Genomic DNA, 17138 nt, shown 5'->3' on the forward strand with positions numbered 1-17138 from the left:
AAAAAAATAACCCCTGATGACATCATCAGGTCATGACATCATCAAGTTCAGTCCTTTGTTTGCAAACATTTTAGTACTCACATTTGTGACAGAAAGCATACGTCACAAACAATGGAAAGAATGTTATAGACTCCACATCACTTATGTACAGTAATATAGAAAATTTCAGACGAAAAACAGTATTGGGTTGCATTATGGGAAATGTAGGATCTGCTGATTTTGGAGCTTGATGGTTTTTCAGACATAAAAAAACCTAGATATTTCGACCCCTGTTCACCCAATGTTGACGATTCTTTTGAAAACGGGTCCATTTGATGTACCAGAATGTTCCTAAAGTGCAAAAAAAATATGGTTGGAGTTGCCCTTTAACCCGTCTTTTCATGTCATATGGAGCGCCAATGGGGCAATCAAAATTATTGAGTTAAAGGCTGAATACTGGGGAAGTAAAATCGGATTTGCTTAATTGAAACTACTTGTAAATGCAATGTGGGAGTGTTTGTTCCCTGATGTATAAAAATGTTAATTGTTGGCTGTTTTTGTGACACATATTTGAGAATATTTAACCAAAAACAAGTGCTATAACAGGCGTTCTTTTACATTTATTATGAATTTTCAGTAATTGCCCGAACGCTTTTCTTCAAATTAAGCTTAATTGCGTACAGACTTAATCGTCTCCCACTGAGAATAAAGAACAAGCAATCAAACCAACAGCCGACAATAAAACATGAGAGGTTTTAACTCTGGGTGTGGTAACAGCTTTTCATTGTCTATTCATTTTAGTTACTCTAAAAAGGCGGAATGGAAAGTTTGAGTGCGGAGAAGGACTGTAGTGCTCTTGTTAGGTGAGAGAGAGGAGGAGAGTGTGGGGAGGTGCAGGGGGGGGAGGACTGGGGAGGGGGGAGTGCGTGGGACTGCCGGGTAGACGACGAGAGGAGGGGGGAGAAAAAAATCAGCTTGGACATTCCCAGCCTGCGGAATATAGCGAGGTTGTTTTTACGCGCCGGGATCTCTCATAATAGAAAGACTTAATAAAGCGAAGAGAATAAGTTGAAGAAGGAGATAATGGCGGCTTTTTGTTAGAAACTGGAGTGGGGAAAGTTTTTTTTTGGTTTTTTTTGTGCCGGAGGATGCAAAGAGGAAGCACATGCAGGAAAGGAGCTGAGGACTATGTAGGAATTCCCGACTGAAGTCATGGTAAGTCCCGTTTTCTGACTCTACTGAAGCCTCATATTTGTTTGAAATATGTTAAAACAAAATCATCATTTGCTAATTGAAAAATACAATGTCACAGTTTAGACTGAAACATAGCCTTTCCAAAACCCTTCAGGAACTCAAAGGTGTTTATGTTTCCAGCAATAATTTACATATTTGAAGTCCCATATGAGAATATGACAGAAATTCTGTGTTTGACCCGTTACAACATGACATTGAAGATTTGCTTTTAAGATTTGCTTTTTGAATTCTAACATTTTTAACAACTTCCAAACTTCCAGATGTGTTTTCAAAAACCTCAAACATCACCACTTTTATGATCAGCCTACTTGACTTCAACCAAACCTCTCACAAAGTCATGCACTTGATTTTTTTTTTGCAAGATGTCAAAGTCAGCACTTGTAATGTTGTCAAATCCCAGAGGCAGCAAATCACACTGACATGATTAAAGATGTGTGACGCTGCTGAGTTTTGTGGTTGAAATCACAAGAGGAAAAAAGAGCCCTCTGTTGCATCTCTGGGGATTTTGTTTACCATCCCCACCCACTCGTGGTGTGATCAGTGACATGCGGAGGAGGCTGGGAGAGACAGAGAGTCGAGTCAGTCAGGCAAGAAACACATGCACACACACATATGAGGAGATACATGAATGCAAGACAGATAGACATTAAAAGAACGGTTCAATTCTCGCTTCTGTGCTGTTGGGAATGGGTGGAGCAGTTTGGCAGGGGAGAGGAAGAAGAAAAGCAGAGAGAGAGAGAGAGAGAGAAAGAAAGAGAGAGCTGGAGTGGGAAAGAGCGGAATAAAAGAGGAGGGTAGGGTTACTTTTTTTTTATTTTTAGGAGACTTGGACGGCAGCGACAGTGGTTTCGGTGATGCCGCATTTTCCACATTGGACCTGGGAGAAAAGAGAGAAGAAGAAGAAGAAAAAAAAAAAGAGAAAGAGAGGGGGGAACAAGGGATGGCACGGACTTCAGGGGAGGAAGGAACATGTGCAGTTACAGTTTTATCTTCCCCAATAACCAGTTAGGGAACTTTGGGATGGAAAACAGCAACAGATGTACGCACAAGAATACATAACAAAAGCATTCTTTTCCTGCTCAACACTTCAACAGAGCTGTGCAAGCAAACAGCCCTCCGAACAACAAAGTGTACAAACAGTAAACACACAAGGAATGAATGCAGCCATACATACACACTCGGGGACAAACATGGCGGCTAACTCATGAACATAGGTGTTAAAAATGTATCAGCAAACAAGTTCTGGAGTATGGTGGTACGCAGAACATTACCCTCTGAAAATGCCGGGGATATGGAACAGATGGTATTTCCATTCCCTCTGTCTGGGTGAGCTCTGGTTTTGAAACACTTACACCATGTACCAGTCCTTAAGTCTAGCCCCGGGAGCAGACTGGAACTGAAGAAAAGTTACTGCTTGTGATTGTCTGTGTTTGTTTTAACCGTCTTCTTGGAGCATAAGGCGGGTTGGAGATAACAGAACATAAACAAAGCCAGACAGGCTCAGCGATGCTGCCAGTCACAGGACTCTTTAACGGCGTTTTCCCGTCATTGTCTGCACATTTACAGCGTGTGCCAATCTTGAAAACCCCTGAGCTAACTTCTGACTGAATTATTCAATATGGGAGCGACAGCCAAGTTATTGCTGCTTCAGATGCAACCAGTGGTTAGCGGTTAAGGACTTCAGGGCCAAGACTTCCTTTTCTCGTGCATCACCAATGTTTACAGTCTGACTAGCAAATACAACAATTAGAGCTAAATCGTTAGCCTGAAATGCTACGTGGACTTTGCTAATTGGACTACAAAGGGAAAAGTGTAAAAGAGTTAAAGTGCTTGCAGACCAAGCATGGACACTTTTCTATTTACAACTTTTAACTATAGTCTAAACCAGTGGTTACCAGATAAGGACTTCAGGGACAAGACTTCCTTTTCTCGTGCATCACCAATGTGTTAAAGTCTGACTACTTAAGAAGGAAAAATGGTGTTGGAAGGTTTAAAGACAACAATTAGTTAGCAATTCGTTAGCCTGAAATGCTACTTGGACTTTGCTAATTGGACTACAAAGGGAAAGTGTAAAAGAGTTAAAAGTGCTTGCAGACCAAGCTTGGGCACTTTTCTATTTACAACTATTCACTATAGTCTAAAGCAGTGGTTCTCAACTAGTGGTTCTCTAGCCGAAGGACCCGCCACCAACTGAAGACCCAAATTTTGGATATTTTTCAACCAATCTGATTTATTTAATGGAAAATGTCGCAGTTTTGATCTTACATTGTATGAAACATGTGACCGAATGAAGAAACTGAACAAAACAAACATGTTTAAAAAAACCTTTCATAGACTCTGCTACAATTTTTTTTCCAGGCAAACCTCCGTGACTCACATTAGACAGCGCCGCGACCCTCTTTTGGGTCCCCGACCCACCAGTTGAGAACCACTGGTCTACTCTGAACCATGGAAAGAAAACACAAGCTCTAATGAACTTCCTTTAAGAGTGAGATAAGCAATATGTTATATGCTACATTGCCTGTTATTACGCCATTGGACATCTTTGCTAGCAAGCTAACATTCTTGTTAGCCTAGCAAAGACTAAGGAGTGTCAGTCACATCAGGAAGACCAAGAACACCTACAAATGTGATGAAAGGCAATTTATACACACTAATCAAATAATAGACAATGAATGGACGTCGAGTGATGTGTGAAATTTGCCTTTTCTCTCTATTCAGGAACAGACTGTAGCATTTAAGTAATCTAAAACAATCCCGCCGAGCCGTCTGACCTACTGTAGGTCAGGTTAGATTATACATGAAGATTTAGGAGAGGAAATCAGCCCTGCGGCCTCTCCTCTTTCTTCCTCTCCATCCTCCCTTTTCTGTGTCTTGTCTGCGTTTCTCTTTCCCCGTCGCCCTCTCTTCACCTCCTCACACACTTCTCTGTTCCCTCTCACCCTGTCTGCATCCTTCTCATAGTTTCCCCCTAATCATGTCATCCTCTGTCACCTCCCACCTTCCCAGAGCTTTCTCTCCTCTATAGCCGTCCTCCTCGGTTTCTCCGTTCCTTGGTGTACTGTAGGGGTCTACATCTGGTTTCTATCATGGTTGCTGCTGCTCTTGTTTCCCATCGATCTCTCCCACTGGTCAGCCTCCTCCTCTTTCCTTTTTCCTTCTTTTCCTTCTTTTTTTTTGTTTCAAACGTATGGTCTCTGTTGGGCTGTCTGGTTCTCTCAATCTTTCCATGTTTACTTCTTTCTTCTTTCTACCACTCATCAGTTGGCAGAGTTGACATACAGGACATTTTCTCTATCTTCCTGTTCTCTCTCTCTCGTTTTTTTTCCTTCTATGCAAGCGTCTGTTTGGAAGACAACAGGCCTCTTCCTATTCTGTCTGCATAAAGGAGAGAGGAAATGTGACGCAAGAGTGATGACATGCCCTGATTCAGTACATTGTCTCCGTATTTGACACAAACAGGAGGATGCACACTCATGCGCAGTATACCGGTTGCCCTCACCAATCGTCCACGTGCTTTATGACCTCAGGCTGTAAATAACACTTAGCTGGCAGTTTAAAGACAGGATGTTTGCACTTGACACTTCAGATATCAAAATTGTCAGTCCTTTTTCGATAACAACCTCTGTTATTTTAATGTTCCATAGTATCGAAAAGTACAATCATATTTTTAACCACAAGCTGCCGCGAGATCTATAGAGAGAGCAATGTCTTGATTGCACTTGTACCTACAATTCTACAATTCAGCGTCATACATCAGAAAGTAAGTACACACAAGTAAGGATCTAGAAAGGAAGCCGATTTATATCGGCCGATATTAGCATGTCCAGTGACTATTGGTATCTGCTCATTTTTTTGGCAGACATGCACCGATATCATTAGATTTATTCACCAGTCAAATAGCATTTAATTTGAGTATCGTCGTATTACATAGACACGGTGATACAAGTACATGCGCAGTTGCTTTCCAGTTATTTATCTTTTCCACAAGTGTTTGAAAAAAACATTTGAGGGATCCATGCAATAGCTGTCGATATGTATATCTATCTCTACCAGTCGAAGAAACATCTAAAAAAGATACCGGCAAATATATCGGTATCAGATTTTTTCTCCCCCCAATATCGGTATCGGCCCCAAAAATCCCATATCGGCTGGGCCCTACAGTCTGTATTCTGTGAAAACCATGCATTTCCAAATCATCTACAGCTCAAAAGGTGTTAGCTATAATGCAATGCATTCTTTAGCGACATAAAAAAGCTATAAAATTACAATGTTTTGAAAATGGCTCATGTGTAAACCTTTGTATTAAAAATTCAGCAATTCTTTAATCAAAACAACTATAAATTAGACTTCATTTAAGACATTAACTTGTGCATTTGTTCTGTCTAAATGTTTTGGTGTTTTTTAAAAGACATGTGGTAGTTTAATTATAGACTACAGTATCACCCATTGTAAGAACGTGTTACTTCTTTTATATCTCGGTAAAGTCTCACACTTCTCATGTAAGAGCTATTCTTAGCGAGACAAAAATTACTCGCTGTGTTTCTTGTCAAGCTCTAATTGGGATCTGTTTTCCATAATTTTTCTAGTTTGCGTTCATGTGGTGATAACGTGAGTACAGCTATTTCCCCAAACCATATCAGACAATATGAAATCTGCATTCTATTACAATATGCTGATGTTTCTCAAGTGAGTTATGGAAAGTAAAGACACCTGAGTGCTTTAGCATTAAGTGTCTGATGTTGGAGTAAGTGAATAGTCCTTTTTTAAAAGGAGGAGGCACCAGGCTTAATGTAAGAGTCTAGTCCTGTCTTGGAGTCTGAAAGGAAATCTAATTAGCAAATTTCATAAAGGTTGCTTTGTTTCTTGTACACGTATGGGTCTGTGGTCAAACAGACCAGTGACTGATTTCATTAGACGCATTGTAAGCTTTAGGTCAAAGAGGAGCCAACAGCTTGAAATGGACTTGACCCTTCAGCGAGGCCAAACACTCGATGGTAGAGCTATGTTGCTGAAATATCGTTGTTTTCCTGGAAATTAAGCGATAAACCAACCTCAACATGACTTTGTGTTACGTTAGAATTGATCAAACATGTAGGCTTTAAGTGATTGTGCTTCCAGACTGTATCCACTATGTGGATTTTAGCAGGGGTATATCCTGTTGAAAGATGTGTGTTCACCTGCAAACACAGAGTCAGTGCTGAGAGGAAAACCTGAGGAAATATGCTGGTGGTATACAATTGAGCTACACTAATCCAAACCAAATATTTTTGCAGACGAGTTAGCTTGGCACAAAGTAAGATAGCTAACTGCAAATGACCTAAAATACTGATCAATTCAACAATATAAGCTAATAGATACAATATCTTGTCACTAAGAAAACTAGCATTCTGCCAATCTCAATATTAGCAAAGTTTTGTGTAAATTTGGTGAACTGAAATGACTTGTCACATAATAAGCTATCTATGTCTCGATATTAACAAAAGAAGTTGGAATACTGTTCAAATCAGGGATGCTAATAAGCTAACGACCACAACATCTTGCCTCTAATTAAGCTAGCTATTTTCCAGTCACAGTAGCACACAAAAAAAACATAAATTTGGTCAGTTTAATAATGCTTACAAGCTAATATGTCGCCTACAATATCGTGTCACTACAAAAACAAGCTCTACCAGTCTCGATATTACCAAAACATGTTGTGAAATTGTTCATATCGTCAATGCTAATAAATCTACAAATCTTGTCGCTAGTTAAGATAGCCATCTGCCAGTCTCAATATGAACAATGCTGCTAAACTTACATTCAACAGTTCTACCTAACAAGCAAAATATCTTGTCACCAAATAAGCTAGCTAGCTAGCCGCCAGTCTAAGTACAAAAATGGAGGTAGACTTGTTCAAATCAGCCATGACTATTAGTTAATGGTCTCTGACTATCACAAGGAACATATTTGAGCATTATCGCGATCCATTGCAGCGTCCCATCTCAGACAGTTCTATTACAGCAGCTTCTTATACGGATGTACAGTCAGTTTGACACACAGAGAGTCTTGTTTTTGAGACAGCAGATATTAAGGGACATCGGAAGGACGTCCATTGTGTTTATTTTTTGCTTTAATTTACTGTTGTGCTGAATTAAATCAAGTCTTGTGGGATGCTTTAAACGGGGTTTAGTCTTAAGAGGAAGCTCCTGCAGGCTCGCCTTGCAATCCCGTGGACCCCCTGCTGTGTTTTTACTGGACTCAATATGTTCTGTCAGTGAGCCAGAAGGCAGTTTTACAACCGCTACACCTTTTACAACATGCTCTCCACCAGACTGTTGTTAACTGAAGAATGCCCACTTACACATCCTCCTGTATACATACATGTCTTATTTTAAAAACTTTCAACTAATTTAATCCAAATGTTCATCTAGGAAGTTTAGTGTATTTTTATTTGCTCTTTGTGTAAACAGTCTTGCTAACATTTTCAGAGAGAGTATCTCTTTAAATATCAAAACTACATCAAGGTGCACAATTACCTTTTTCTTCCTTTATCTAAAAATGAATAAATAAGTTTAATTACATGGAAAATCATACTACGTGCCAACCTGCGCTAAGTTGTTAAATGTCTTCATTTTAATTTAGAACTATTAGCCTTTACCTCATCGAGGTACATTGCATGTCTGGTTTCCACAGAAATATCTCTCTAGGTGATTTTGAGGTTTTGATCCTAGAGCTGTATTACAGAACATTTATTTAAGTGTTTTTCTCTTTTCCTGCACACATTACCTTATAGCTGCCATCCAAACTTCTCTGTTACTATGGAAAAAAAATAAAGCTGCATGAATGTGAGCCCGGCTGTGCCATAAGAGCTGAAGTCACAGATGAGAAAAAAGAGGCCAAGAGGATGGATAGGAAAGAGAAACAAACATTTCATTTGAGTTACCTTGAGCAACCTCTACAAAGAAGGTCTCCAAGTGCAACTGTATTCATTAAACTGTCACTTTTTCAGTGGTCGATATATTATCCCTCATATAGCCTACTTCGAAAAAAAGGGGGGGGGGGGCATGACTTATGATCAGCTGTACGCTCACTGTGTATTATTGGGATGTAATGGCATTTGTTGTATGGCTTCAGTGCGTTAGCGAAATATTAGCATACAAGCTACTATGCACCATACAAGTTATGCTAATGCTAGCAGCAGCTTGGTCTACAGGATCTTCCGACAGCTTGTAAAACACTTAAAATAGAACTGCTTATTTATTTATTTATTTTTACCAGTTTTATCATTACCTTTGAGTTAAAGAACTCGGCCTTGTATACATTTAAAACACAGATTTTTTACATTTGGCTAGCTCTGGCGGACATACTATCAGCTAGCACTGTATTGCTGTTGTTTGCTAACCTATTGATGATTGATGAGCTGTGTCCGTTTTTCTTGAGGACTTTAAATGTTGTGTATGAAGCTCAAATTGTTATTGCTTGGCTAACAAAAAAAAAATGAAAAGCAGGGCAACAAGAAACAAGCTAGGCTAATGTTAGCGGCAGCTTGGAAGTGTGTGAGTGAAACTGTGATTTTTATTATGATTTTTTTTGGATAGGTTTAGAAAAAAATAATTTCTAAACAATAAGGCTCTGAAATGTGTGGGAGAAAATCATTTTTAATTTACAGTGTGGCAGCGTTGACTAACGCTTCACTTTCTGCTAGCACCTGCTGTCAATGTTTGCTATCATTTTGTGATAATTCAGCTGAAACAGTTTTTTGCTGGCCAAACAAAAGCTGAGAGAATGTTACACAGAAGAGTGTCCAGGATAACTTATGATTGTAGTTAAGGCTTCTGCTGTGGAGGAGAGAAACAAGTTGCTTATTTGGAAGGGCTTTTATGATGGTATCGGATTGGAACATTTGCTAGCATACTCGCCAATATCTGGTACTGAATTTGAGCTCTATTTGAGGTTTTTCTGATCCAACTCTATTTACATTTCTCAGACTTTTTCCTCTTCAGCTTTCAGTCCCCCCGTTGGTCATTTCCTTTATTTCTGTTACACTTCACAGCAGCTTGACCTTTTGCTGCGGCTAAAATTTTCCATTTTTCACCCCCCGTTTCTTCCGGAGTTTTTTGTCCACAACATTTCAAACAAGACTTGACATTTGTTTCAACCTCAGTTTCAATACCAGATGTGTTGAATTTATTTGGGCACAGAATAAAGTTGCATAAGTTGTAAAGAAAAAAAAATAGAGCTGGTCTCAAAAGATGTCTGTGGTTATAATACTCATTCTGTCCTCTTCTGTGGCTAACCAAAAAGCCTCTCCGTACACAAGAACAACCCCCAAAAATATTATTCTTAAATACAGTTGAACCGAGGTCTTCTTCTTCTTCCATAACCCCCCCCTTCAGCAACACCACCGACAACTCATTCCCTCCTGGCCCCTCTCTCACTCTGTTCATTTTCCGTACAACATGTTCTCCCCTTGCTGGTTCTCTATCCATCCCCACAGTTGTTGTAGTTTTGGGGCACAGTAATGCTGCCTGTTGAACAGAATCCTGATTTAATTGTTGTCAGATGACAATCAGAGAGTCGGATGAAGGGGGGAAACAAAGAAAGTTGGGATAAATTAAAATAGCAGCAAGGGGGATGCAACTTAAAAGAGTGAGAGAAGCAGCTGGGAAGTTTGAGAGGAAATGTGAAAAAAAAGAGAAGTTGGAAAGGAGAGAAGAAGAAAAAAAAAGGTTTGGGGTTGCCATGCCAACGGTCTATGTAGAAAAATAAATAGTGTATGTGTTGTGTGCACTGTTCGCCTCAGAGGCCGGCCCACTCTTATGATGTGTGTGCGAATGTGCATGCCTGAATGGCGTGTGTGTGTGAGGGGAGTTAACATGTTGACGTGGTCTGACTCTTTTGTTTTGAAGGTTGTTACATTTACTGGCCCTCGGAGGAAATGTTTGACACTCCCCAGACCGTACAATAGGAAGTGGAGAGAGGAATATGTGTGTATATTTGCCCCATGCGAGTGTGTATGTCAGCAAAAATCCGAGACAACCCCCCGGCTGTTAAACACAAACACAGACATTAGGAGTTGATTCAGTGTCCGGCGAAGGATTAACCCTTTCTTTGTCTCTCTCTCTCACTTTAGGGTTCGGAGGCAATGGAGGACTGCGTGCAGGGGGCGCTCTCGTCCCTTTATCCCCCTTTTGAGAGCACGGCGCCACCCCTCCTATCCCAGGTAGATCCTGCAAGCTCACCTCTTTAAACCATTTTCCATCTCCTCCAGTCCAAACAGTGGGGTCTAAATAATGCAAATTCAATTAAATGATAAGACGCTGTTGTTGGAGTGTGTGGGAAAGGGTGATGTTATGAGCAGATAATGTGGATTTCCACAGATATAAACTCACTGCTCGGAGCCAACACAAACAAATCCAGCCAGCTGGTCAATTACAGCCAAACCCTCTTCCTCTAAGAAGGAGTTTTTTTATGACTTGTTTTACCAAAAAATAAATCAAAACTACTTCTGCTTTTACATCCTAACATTTATTTTCAGCGAGAGCAGTCAGCTGTTCAAGCTTGTGAAGGTGCATTGTGGGACATATTTGTAGGCTAAAGTCACATTTTTTTCCACATTCTCTCAGCTTTTGTTTGCCTTAAAAAAACAATGCACAGAGGGGGCATATTAGCCACAGCTTCTGGACTAACTCCATTCAGATTTATGAAAATGTCTCAAGTTGGTTTGGTCCAAGTTGCTATGAGGCTTCCAGTCATGTGTCTGTTGTTGCCATGCAGAAAGTTGTGGGGGTGAAATAATACATACAAACGAAGCAGTCTTTGTGACTTCCTTGTTTTTTTTTTTTCTGATTTCATGCTGTCTGGGTCGAGGACATTTTTTCACCCTGAAGAAATTGAACCCCCCCTTTAAAATCCATTGGACTCACTCAAAAATGCACGGGGAGGACTAGGTAGCTGAAATTGGTCATAGCTAATGAGAAGATTAGATTCAAAGATGGAAGTTTTCCCACGCACAGCGACGGCATGTTAAGCCATGTGCTGTTTGTTTTGATCTCTTACCTCTTTTTGTCCCCTTTTTTTGTTGTTTTTTAGGTCTTTTCAGTCCTGGAGTCCACCTATCAGCACGACAGTCTACGCTACCTCCTGGATTACTTCGTCCCCGCCAAGCACCTCCTGCACAAACTCCAGCAGCACGCCTGTGTGAGTACAACAATGCAAAACAACGTGGATGGGAACACACACATAGACGTTTAATCAGAAGCAGAATCAGCTGTTAAATGTAAAAAGTAAAGTGAGAAAAGCTATGATTGTTGAAAAATCTATGGGGGCAACCAAGCACAAATTCAAGTCAAGTCCGATGCCACAACAATCCCAAACCTAAGACTCACTGCACTCCATGGAAGTCAATCTCAAGTCCTTGTGTTTTCGCCATGAATCTAATTGTCAAGTCTTCAGCCTCCTATATAACAGATGAGCGAGTGCAAGAGGAGAGTTCAAGGCATGTTATAATTTGACACATGTGTGACCTTAACTTGCGCTGTGGAGGGTCGGCTCCGCTCTAAAGCTGTACACATAGCCGTTGAAATTAGTGAAAGTGGCTGGTGAAATTTGAGCTTTCCCCAGCCGCTGTGACCCCGCAGACAAAAGAGGTGGTTTCCTGTCTTGGAAGCTGCACTGAATGGACGGAGATGAATGAAATACAGTGTAGTCGAAGCGTAAATAATTAAAAAAAAAGGGTTCTGATGGTTATTTCTGCAGGGTAGCGCAGTATGCTTATGGGGTGCATAAGGAAAACACTGCGAATTTGTGTTCTCACATCACTCTCTGGTTTGTGTTTACACTGAACAGCATTCCTTTAGTTCAACTTCCAAACACACACACACAAGGATAAACAACACACAGTGTTTAGGACAAGCTCGGAGGCTAAGAACTGTCTCATATTTCCCCTTTACGGTTTTCCTACACTTACACACACACACACACACACACACACATGCACTGGCATTGTGAGCAAACTATGTTTTCATAGTCGCTGAGTGGAGCAGCCTGGGACGGGAGTTAGACTGTGAGTCATGACAAATAATTCCTTCCATATGTGAGTGTGTGTGTGTTAGCTGTGGGAAAGAAAGAGAGAGTTAGGATTGGAAGAAGGAGAGAATGAACATGGCTTCCATTCACAGTCTGCACTCACTTATGTGCGCGTGCTTGTGCGTCCTTAAAAGAACAGGGGGAACACTGGCCTGCGTGGATTAGAGTGGACTGATTGAGGGATTTCTGTGAAATGGTAGAGGTGTGGTAGATGGAGCCAACACTGGGGTACATTGAGGGAGAAGAAGGGGGGGAGGGGGGAGGGAGGAGCAAAGTGGAGAGGATGTAGGACTGACTCAGAATAGAGAGAAAAAGTAACACATGCTTTTAAAAATGCAAAACACCCCCGACAGATATCAGCGTTTACTTTCCCAAACTCTGAGCAAGAGAAAAAGAGATTTTAAAGAGAAGTACAGAGAGGTAGGATACAGACGATGTTGGAGAGGTTGAGAAAGGAATATAATTTGATCATGACTCGTGAGTCTGGAGGGCACAGAGGGGGAGAGGGAGCAGCCTTGTGTCAGTCGATTAGACGTGCACCGGGAGCAGCAGAGAGAGGGTTCTGCCACCCCAAGACTGCAAATGAGAGGATATAGATCTGACAGAATTGATTGAAGGCGTGGATAGCGTTTGGACTGAGGTGCTCTTTCATTCTTTCCACCTAAGTTCATACAGCTCTTGAGTCAACGCTTCTATACTTAGACCCTTTTTTTTTAGCTCGGTGTGCTTTATTTAGATGGATTTCCTCAGTCTTTAGGGAGTTTTTTTTGTTGTGTTGTGTCTGCTTGCGAAACAGTGAGTGGACTGTTAAAAACAGTGGCTTGACTGTTTGTGACGAGGCGGTCATCTTGTCTCTCTCTGACTCACTCTGGAGTCTTCCCCACTGTGTCATGCCAGCTAAGCTGTTTTACAGATTAACAAACACACAGAGTGAGTCACATGTCTGATGTTTTTGTATGTGGCACTGGCGTGCGGCCAGTTGCAGCCGGCACATTCTGTCGACTGGTTGCGGTATCAGTTCTGGAAATTCGACTCATTGAATTGCTAAGCCGAGGGGCTGACATGCAGGCCGGCTCCAATTGGCTCACGTGGGCTGTGATTTGTGAATGGGACTGCGAGATTGTGCATGAGCATTAAATTGGATATTTGTCGGTGAAAGGGGGGCTCTAAAGGAAAGATTAGCATGCAATCTAAAGGGTACAGAAAGAAGACTTGGCACACAAGACTCACTTATTCAACATACTCTTTTCCCCTCTCCCTTTCCTCTTCCTCTTGTCTTGCCAACACAGTCTCAGTACCTGGGCTGCTTGTTCCTCCACTCCGGCTGGCCCCTGTGTCTCGGCGAGAAGGTGGTCGTCCAGCTTTCCACCTTGGACTGGAGGCTCCTGCGCAGTAACGACTTCTATCTGCAGGTGGTGCCCTTCTCCACGCGTTGCCCCCGGCTCGCTCTGAAATGCCTGGCCCCCGGGGGTCGCACCGTTCAGGAGATCTTGGTGCCGGAGTCACAGCACCCGCTTGTGTTCACCACTGAGTGGCTGCACAGCATCAACAAAGAACGAGGCCACAAGAGAGAAGGTAGGAAGATGTTAGTCCTATACTGTCTTTTGTTTCCAGCTTTAAGACCTTTAACAAGTGGGATTGGACAGTAGATGGATGGTGAATGACATGCAGCCAAGTGGCAAGGGTCGGAGTTGAACCCAGGCCGCTTGAGGACTGTATATTGGGCACACCACCTCAATGCCAAATGACTCCCCTCCCATAATGCCTTTGACATGACATTAACCAAATTGGGGTTGCTCACTAGCCAATCCATCAGGAAAAACTGTCATATATTCTCACTGGCAAGGGTTTGAGTTGGGGAATGGACCTACCATAAGGGTATTCTCAGGGTAGTAGTCCTAACACTTTGTAGTTTTGCCTGTATTAGAACTTAATGGCATAAAAGCCTCAAGAGGCAGGTCTATGACCAAGGGATGGTCCAAACATTGCTCTCCCTTTTGTTCAAATTGGTCTTTTTCATCTGTCCATAGTTGGAGGAGGACTGGACACCTGCCTGGTCAGCACCTGTGATGGTGTGGTACGACTCCCGTGGAAGGAGGTCGTCTACCCAAAATTCATCCACGACCCTTCCGAGGAGCTTGGCCTGATGTCCAACCGCGACAAACGCCTGCCCAGCGAGGGGGGCAGCAGCCTCGGGGGCTGGGGTGGCTCGTCCTCCGGAGAACCTGACTCCTGGTCCTGGGATGAGGAGGAAGATGATGGTGTACCACCCGACGGTTTGAACCATGGGCCTGCGCTTCCCAGACGAAGGCGCAGCGAGGACGGGCTCGGGCGGACTGCAAGGCACCCTCAGCTGGACGGGGACTACGTTGAGCTGTTGGAGCCCAGAGTGGGTCCTGATGGAGGGGTCGATACAAAGCAGAGGTACCTGGAGATGCATGGGATTTGTAAGACCAAGACTTTGCCTCTGGTCCGGAGGGGTAAAGCTATAAAACTCAGGAAGGGTAGAGCTTGGGGATATGGGAGACTGGAAGGATCAGGAAGCTTTCGCTCTGTCCTCGGCGCCAAAAGAGACGCAGTATCCCCAAAAGGGGACATGTTACCACCACGGCCTCCATTGGTGGTCCCTGAACCTGGGAGAGGGAGGCGCTCATACTCTTCTTCTGTCCACGACTCAGACGAAGGAGATAAAATAGGCAGAGACTCGGAAGGCGTGGAAAGCCATCAACTGTTTTTTGATGGTCCATCCAAAGAGAGAAAGCCCGGCGTGGGCAAGGAGAGAGACAGCAACAGTCTCCCACAACCGTGCAGAGAAGACCACACGGGTAAAGACTCAGAGACCGGCCAAAGGTTGGTCCCAAATGGAAACGTTGACACGACGAACACCAAAATTGGACTTGTTATAGAGGGCCACTCTGATCATGGATCTCATTCAGACTCTGTTTTCGAGGACGCCTACAAACCGCCGAGTGGAGACAGCGATGCCATCACTCCGACGTCAGACGCACCCGAGAGGCCATTCACTGGGGTTTTGGAAAGTGAAGAAACGACCAACAGTGGATCTAAAACATCAAACCCAAAGAACCCAGAAGAAAGGGACGAAGGAAAGACAGAGGAAAGAGTGTGTCCCAGGGGAAAGGAAGTGAAAACAGCAGGATTCAGAGCACCAAGGTACTGATTCATGTCTTTTGGGACACCACATCCCCTTCTTCTTATTTGTTTTTCATCTTCACACTTCCAAATGAATATGCAGATCTCTAACACTTTGGTGCAAACTCTTCCCACAATGTTTTGGTTGTCTGAACTTTTGCACACATAAAACTGAAACTAATGGCGCAAATAATAAAACCTTCTATGTCAAAACATTGTAATTCATAAAGTGATACAAATGATTAACTGTCTGCTAAACATCATTAGAACTTCCTGTGCTTTGTCTTTAGGAGGAAAAGGAAGGGAAAGGGGGCCAAAAGTAGGGCAAGGTCTGGGGGTCGGGCACACCAGAAAGGATCAAAACAGCAGGGTAAAGCTTTGCAACCAAGTCCCAACGTCTCCTCTGCTTTGGCGAACCCGCCAATCACAGAGGAGAACCAGTTGGAGCAAAGAGAACCGGCAGATGAACCTGATGGAGTGCCCACTTCAACTAATGAGGCAACAGGGGGCACAAGGATAAGCAGTACAGGTGAGTAGAATATCAAAGGCTAATGGATGACAATTTGACAACTCCAGAGAACAATCTCTTTAACTTGTTTCTGATCTCTTAACAGACACAGACGTAGATTCCATGCCAATCTGCAATGGCCAATCGGGCACATCCTTACTTAACAGCTCAAATGACGAGACAGGTTCAGGAGAGACAAGTCCAGACCAACTAAACGGTGTTTTAACTAAAGACCCCCCTCTTCTGAGAGAGCTGGACTCAGAGCTTCTCCAATCAGGGAAGCTAAAGTTGACAGGTATGTTTTTTTTGTTAAGGTTGTTTCAGCTAATTTCAAACTTCTGTTAGCCTTTGCCGCTAAATGCTAAACATGAAGCTTTGCCGACCTGCAGGTACGGTGGACAGGCTGGGACGTGCTCTGGTGGTGACGGAGACGGATGCATCAGAGGAGAGCCAATCTGAGGAGGAGATGGCCCGGGTCCTGGCCTGTTACCACAGAATCACACGGTAAAGGCTGCTACTTCTATCAGTTAACTATCAGTCCATAGATATACTTCAGTGTAGATTGTTTAAGGGCGTTTTTTCAAATTAGGCACCATTGTTTTGTAATGTGCCCGAGCACGATTGCTCCCCCCTCCCCTCTCTCCTCTGCTGGTCTGTGTTCACATTAACAACATTGTTCTGTACCAGAGTAGATACAGCAGGGGGCAGTATGCAATTAGTCGGTTTGCAAATCCGCAAAAAAGCAGAAAGAATATGAAGCAACCAGTCCATCCTGCTAACTGGATGTCTCTGGATGTTTCTGTTATTTCTGATGCAACATATCTTTACCTTAACAGGTGATACATGAAAAAACATCAGTTGTAAAGTCTTCATCAAAACCCTTCATTATGGGGTTTCAATGGTTTGGAAATCCTCCCATTCTGTTTTTATTTACATTTAACGCAACGCCCCAACTGTTTAGGAAATGAGGTTGTGGAATAAAGCTAATTTCTTTTCTAAACAAAACTCTTATATTGTTCTCTTCATCAGGCCTGAAGCCAAAGAAAAAGGTCTCACGGTGTTAATGGACAGCAGACGCTTTCCGCCCTCCCCTCTCTGCCTCTCTGCACTTAAATTGTTCCAGGTGAGATAAAAAAAATAAAAAATAAAACACAAAGTTGTTCTGCCAAAATGTGCT

The 17138-nt window shown here is 42.7% G+C and overlaps 1 protein-coding gene across 1 annotated transcript in view; it reads left to right on the plus strand.

Annotated features, from left to right (window-relative positions):
• Positions 1–932: 932 nt before the first annotated feature.
• arhgef40 (Rho guanine nucleotide exchange factor (GEF) 40) overlaps positions 933–17138 on the plus strand; it is a 42129-nt gene continuing 25923 nt past the window's right edge. The window contains exons 1-9 of the mRNA XM_061030861.1: positions 933–1194; positions 10349–10438; positions 11308–11415; positions 13593–13878; positions 14334–15474; positions 15744–15982; positions 16068–16256; positions 16351–16465; positions 16991–17084. Coding sequence (XP_060886844.1) covers positions 1192–1194; positions 10349–10438; positions 11308–11415; positions 13593–13878; positions 14334–15474; positions 15744–15982; positions 16068–16256; positions 16351–16465; positions 16991–17084 — 2265 coding nt within the window. The 5' untranslated portion in view covers positions 933–1191. The remainder of the gene's footprint in view (positions 1195–10348; positions 10439–11307; positions 11416–13592; positions 13879–14333; positions 15475–15743; positions 15983–16067; positions 16257–16350; positions 16466–16990; positions 17085–17138) is intronic.

Source organism: Labrus mixtus, chromosome 23 (genome assembly GCF_963584025.1).
Source record: "Labrus mixtus chromosome 23, fLabMix1.1, whole genome shotgun sequence".
NCBI classification, from domain to species: Eukaryota; Metazoa; Chordata; class Actinopteri; order Labriformes; family Labridae; genus Labrus; species Labrus mixtus.